Source organism: Branchiostoma belcheri, unplaced genomic scaffold (assembly GCF_001625305.1).
Source record: "Branchiostoma belcheri isolate BF01 breed outbred unplaced genomic scaffold, Haploidv18h27 scaffold9, whole genome shotgun sequence".
NCBI classification, from domain to species: domain Eukaryota; kingdom Metazoa; phylum Chordata; class Leptocardii; order Amphioxiformes; family Branchiostomatidae; genus Branchiostoma; species Branchiostoma belcheri.
Genome location: NW_017804575.1, coordinates 1,369,782 through 1,374,683, shown reverse-complemented (window position 1 = coordinate 1,374,683; position 4,902 = coordinate 1,369,782). Strand labels below are relative to the sequence as shown.

Sequence of the window (4,902 nt, the reverse complement as noted above, 5' to 3'; positions counted from 1 at the left end):
CCCCAGGCCGTGTCGTTTCTTGCCATTCTCCAGCACCTCCTGCGATTGGACAAGAAGGACCCAATCAGCAATGTCATTTGGGAGATCCTGGAGAAGCTGGTGCACCGCGCCACGCTATTGGAACACGAGACCGAGGCAGACCGGATGTTGAAGACCGGTCTCCGGAAGCTAGAGAAGGGTGTGGAGAAGAAAGTTATGGCCGAACGGCATGCTGGGGGAGACAACTCTGCAGCAGCTGGGAACGGGCAGAAAGCTTCTATCGCTTCTAGTATGGGCAACACTGCGACAGCCGACTCCGATGCTTCAGGTTCAGACCTTAACCCACCCTCACCAACCCCTACCCACACCCCTACCCCTTCACTCACTCCACCAGCACCAGTGGAAGATGATGCTTCACCATTTACCACCCCACTGTCCTCAGAAGGGGAAGGAGAAGGACCCCCTCCACCGCCCTCACTCCCAAGCGGTGGAGTCCCCCCTCCACCACCTCCACCTCCAGACAGTAGAGGACCCCCTCCACCACCGCCGCCACCTCCCGGTGGAGGCCCTCCCCCTCCTCCTCCTCCCCCGGGTGCTCCCCCGCCTCCCCCCGGCTGCCCGCCTCCCCCTCCCGGTGCTCCCCTACTCCAAACCCCTACCTCCACCGTCAAGCCAAAGTACAAAATGAGAAGACTGAACTGGAATAAATTGACGACACACCAAGTGAAGGGAAAGCGCAATATATGGACGCAGCTAGCTAACTCTAAGGAAAACGGGTACTCTGTAGATTATGAAAGTTTGGAGGAACTATTTCGGCAGACAAATGCTACTGGAAAGGCCATCGAGCCCGCTTTGGATAATTCCGAAGGACCAGAAAAGAAAGTCAAAGAAACAAATGAGGTAAGTTCTTGTTTCTTCTTGACATTTTCCATACAAATCCAAACCTATTTCACCTGACAGATCCTGTACATTTTCATTGTCACCAGCTACATGTAAATCGAATTTTGTATGTGCCACAGGTTGCTTTGTTTGACTCGAAGAAAAGTTTGAACCTCAACATCTTCTTGAGGCAGTTCAGATGGTAAGGATAATTTTTTTCTCTTCCATCCCCTATGCCTTATACCCCCCCTTCCATTCAAACATATCTGAAGAGTGAAATCGTTTGCTTTTTATGTGTAACAAAAGCTTTTGAAGATTTTATGTGCTGTATGAAGATTTTATCATGTTTACCGAAGGAAAACATATTGTGTTGATACGTTTCCTCTTCTTCTCCAAACCAAAAAGGTCAATGACCTAAACCAGACGTCTGTCACCATGGTAACAAGTGTTGGGTTACATCATGTTGCAATTTTATAGCAGGAGGGATTTAGACTCCTGTCTGACGATATATATGAATGTGTTTGAGTATGAATTACTCAAACACATTCAAGCTTTGCAAATGTCGCCTTTCTAGTCTGCAATGCTTTAACAAAAATTGAGAGACTTCTCCAAGTCAACGGTTTCCTGACTCTTTTATTTGTAGTTCGAACGAAGAGATCATCGATAAACTGAAGAAGGGAGACAGTGAGACTATTGGTGCAGAAAAGCTCAGGGGTCTATTGAAGATATTACCGGAGAAGGAAGATGTGAGTATTGCCACCTCTGCTCATTAGGCCATGTTGATTTGATTATATGGATTACATCCGCGCGCGCATGAATTTTCGGCCGTTTAAAAAAACAAAAGTTTTCAACCATAATGAATGAATGAAAGACCTTTATTGTACGTTTGTGCTCTAACAAGCTAAGTACAGGTCATGGGTAAACAGGGAAAAGAATACAGCAATGACACTTACATACTATATAATACTGATGTGGTCTACTATTTACAGGTTCAACTTCTTCTCGTTTCTTGACGCAGTTAAAAGATAATAATGTAAATCGTACAAAACAGTTGCAAAATAAGAAAATATATACCGTAAGTTGCCAAAAAAATATCGGAAAACTATACCAATGTCGTAGAATGTCAAAATCAAACGAAAAAGACGAAAATGTAAAGAAATGAATTTGAAGACTAGATTATTCGTCATACCATACTCTGTGTCGTTTGTTGTTCAACCTTCATGATCACGTAGATGTCATGTTGAAAGCAACTTTCTTTTTGCCAAATTATTTTATTCGCACGCTCGCATCAATTTTGGGGTTCCCAGAGGATGTCATCCATATAATCAAATCAACATGGCCTTATAGTACTACTGTTATCGTCAGAATTCTCAGTCATCAAAATGAAACAAGAACTTCCCAATTCGAATATAAAAAATGCGTAATAACAAAATTATGAGGTATAGCTTTATTTATTTTTTTTTACAATTTGCTATTGGCTGTTAAAATTTGGCGATTGGTAAGACATGTTTTTTTCCACAAGCAAGAATCTCGGTTTGAAGATGATGCACGTAGAAACTATGAAAATAACATTTAAAATTGGCAGTGATGATGATAATGATGATAATAACAGTAGTTATCAGCATGATTACTATGACGGTGGTGGGTTGGGAGAAGGCAATAGTTGACGATAACCAGGTAGGTTTAATCAATGGTAAGGCCACAGCAAGTAATTTTTATGGATGACATCAGCGCGCGCATTAATTTTCGCCTGTTTTGAAAAAAAAAAAAAAAACAAGAAATTTTGTTGCCTTCTGACAGTAGTCAACTTACCGAAAATGGGTGACGATGTCTGTTGCCATGCCGGAAGGTGGATGGCAGATAAGTATGAAGAGAGGAGACAAGACAAGGCTCTGATTTAATGTTTTGTTTCTTACTTTGAAGCAGTGATATGTGATGCTGGCTGTGTATATGTGCTGTTCCCACTGAATCAAAACCGTTTGTAAAATGGTTGAGTCAAAATCTGAGAATGTATGAACCTTGTTTCTTCGGCCCGCCTTGTTTTTTTTCGCCCGCTCGCATTAGATTTGGAGTCTGCGGAGGATGTCATCCATAAAATTTACTTGCTGTGGCCTAAGCCTGTAGACATTGAAATGACGTTAAAGTATCAAACAGGTCAACGGAAAAGGGTGGGGAATGGTAATAAGAGATTATCGATGGAGACAACCTGGGTGCACTACTCCACCGATGGGATTTATACACAGTGGCAGAATTAAGCCATTTAAGCTTGTCTTTGTGTTGAGACTATACGATGTACTGATGTCACACGTATCGTCATTCTTTGAGCCTGAAAGAAATGACGGATGCCTGCGAGTAACTGGTGTTGGGTCGTGTGGCGTAATGACAGAGCGTTCGGCTCGGAACCAAGAGGTCCCGAGTTCGAACCCTGCCACGCCACCGATCTTGTGCCCTTGTGCCACGAATTTCCTCACTTAATTCAGGTGAAAATGAGTATGTCTGTTGCCCGTTCGTGCGTTGGTGGCGACATAAATATAAGTTGTAAAAAACTTCTTCCGTCACCGTGTTTTTTTAATAAATGTTGAGATAGAAAAAAATGTTGATGCTCCTGTTGAAGACCATGTCATTTTTACCAACAGATCGAGCTGCTGGAGTCTTACACCGGTGACAGAGAGAAGCTAGGCAATGCAGAGAAGTTCTTCTTGCTGCTGCTAGGGTTACAAAAGTACGTCATGTTTTTTGTTTGTTTGTTTGTTTGTTTATTTGTTTTGCACATAATCATCAGCACGAGCAACGTGATGATCTGGCCGTATCTGTCTATAGATGCAATAGTATAGTCTCCACCAGACTCCTTTCTTTGCAGGCTGAGGAAATAGTAGAAATCGACCTAAAAAGAAAGAATGAAAGACCTTTATTGTACATTTTTGCTCATTCGAACTAAGCACAGGTCATGGTAAACAGCAATGGTAGACTAAAATGTATCTATAGTAAAACTACATATGTACAGGTTCTGCTTCTTCTTGCTTCTTAATTGTGATTGTAAGAACATATGGAGCTTATAATACGAGGATTATCGAGTTTCATGAGGTATGTGAATTTTTCTTTTCTATCTAAAATTCTAAAACTTGGGAATTAATCTTGTATACAATTGAAGAGAATCTTTCTCTCATTATCATACAGAGTACAGTCCATAATAAAATGACTCTCGTCTTCAATCTCATTTAAGTTACAGTACTAGTAATGACAGATTCTTTGTTGTAAAAAGAATGTAGCTGACCAGTGGGGTTAGCCGTTCATAGAGGGTCCAGTTTGCAAACTTTTTAGGCCGATTTCTACTATTTATTCAGCCTACAGTACAAAGGAGTCTGGTGTAGACTATCAACATAACACTTGTGATTGAAAAGGAATTCAAAAAGCTTGTTGAATACCAACAGCGTAGCTATAGGATCATCAGAAAGGTAGTCTTTGGTGTCGACAAGAACTTTGGACAATACTGACCAGACCGGAAGATAAACCATTATTATCTCGAGTTCTGTTCAAACTGGTTGTCAATCTTATTGTGACAGTTATACCTTGTTACAAATGTCGACGTCAACATTGGAATGAGTTGTCTCGACGATAATCGTGCACAAATCCAGTAAGACGACATTATGGTATCACGCAAGCTAACAGGGCAGGTGGGAATGATTAGGCCACACCGACTTAATCTTATGGATGGCATCCTCTGAAGACCCCCAAACTAGTGCGCGCGGGCGAATAAAAAAAAATTCCGGCCAAAAATAAAAATGCTACTAAACCATAGGAATACAAAGCTGGTATTGTGAATTTGCGGCAGTACATAGCGACGTATACTACAAGCCTGCGCATGCTGGGCTTTTGCGGAATTTATGAATCGGCGTTGTACGTATGCTCTTGAGTCGTGGAGCTTCGGTAGCCTGGGTGCCGTCCTCCAGAGTTACCATCGGCTCCGTATTGTCGCTAACTACCATGGACTACCCAGGCCTAGAGCCAGGCCAGAGCCTCGGAGGACGTGATCTTTTTTTTTTT

General features: G+C 42.1%; 1 protein-coding gene across 1 annotated transcript in view; it reads left to right on the top strand.

Annotated features, from left to right (window-relative positions):
* Positions 1-603: 603 nt before the first annotated feature.
* The window catches only part of LOC109487878 (FH2 domain-containing protein 1-like), a 17,902-nt gene continuing 13,603 nt past the window's right edge, over positions 604-4,902 (top strand). The window contains exons 1-4 of the mRNA XM_019791984.1: positions 604-879; positions 999-1,060; positions 1,502-1,604; positions 3,495-3,580. Coding sequence (XP_019647543.1) covers positions 664-879; positions 999-1,060; positions 1,502-1,604; positions 3,495-3,580 — 467 coding nt within the window. The 5' untranslated portion in view covers positions 604-663. The remainder of the gene's footprint in view (positions 880-998; positions 1,061-1,501; positions 1,605-3,494; positions 3,581-4,902) is intronic.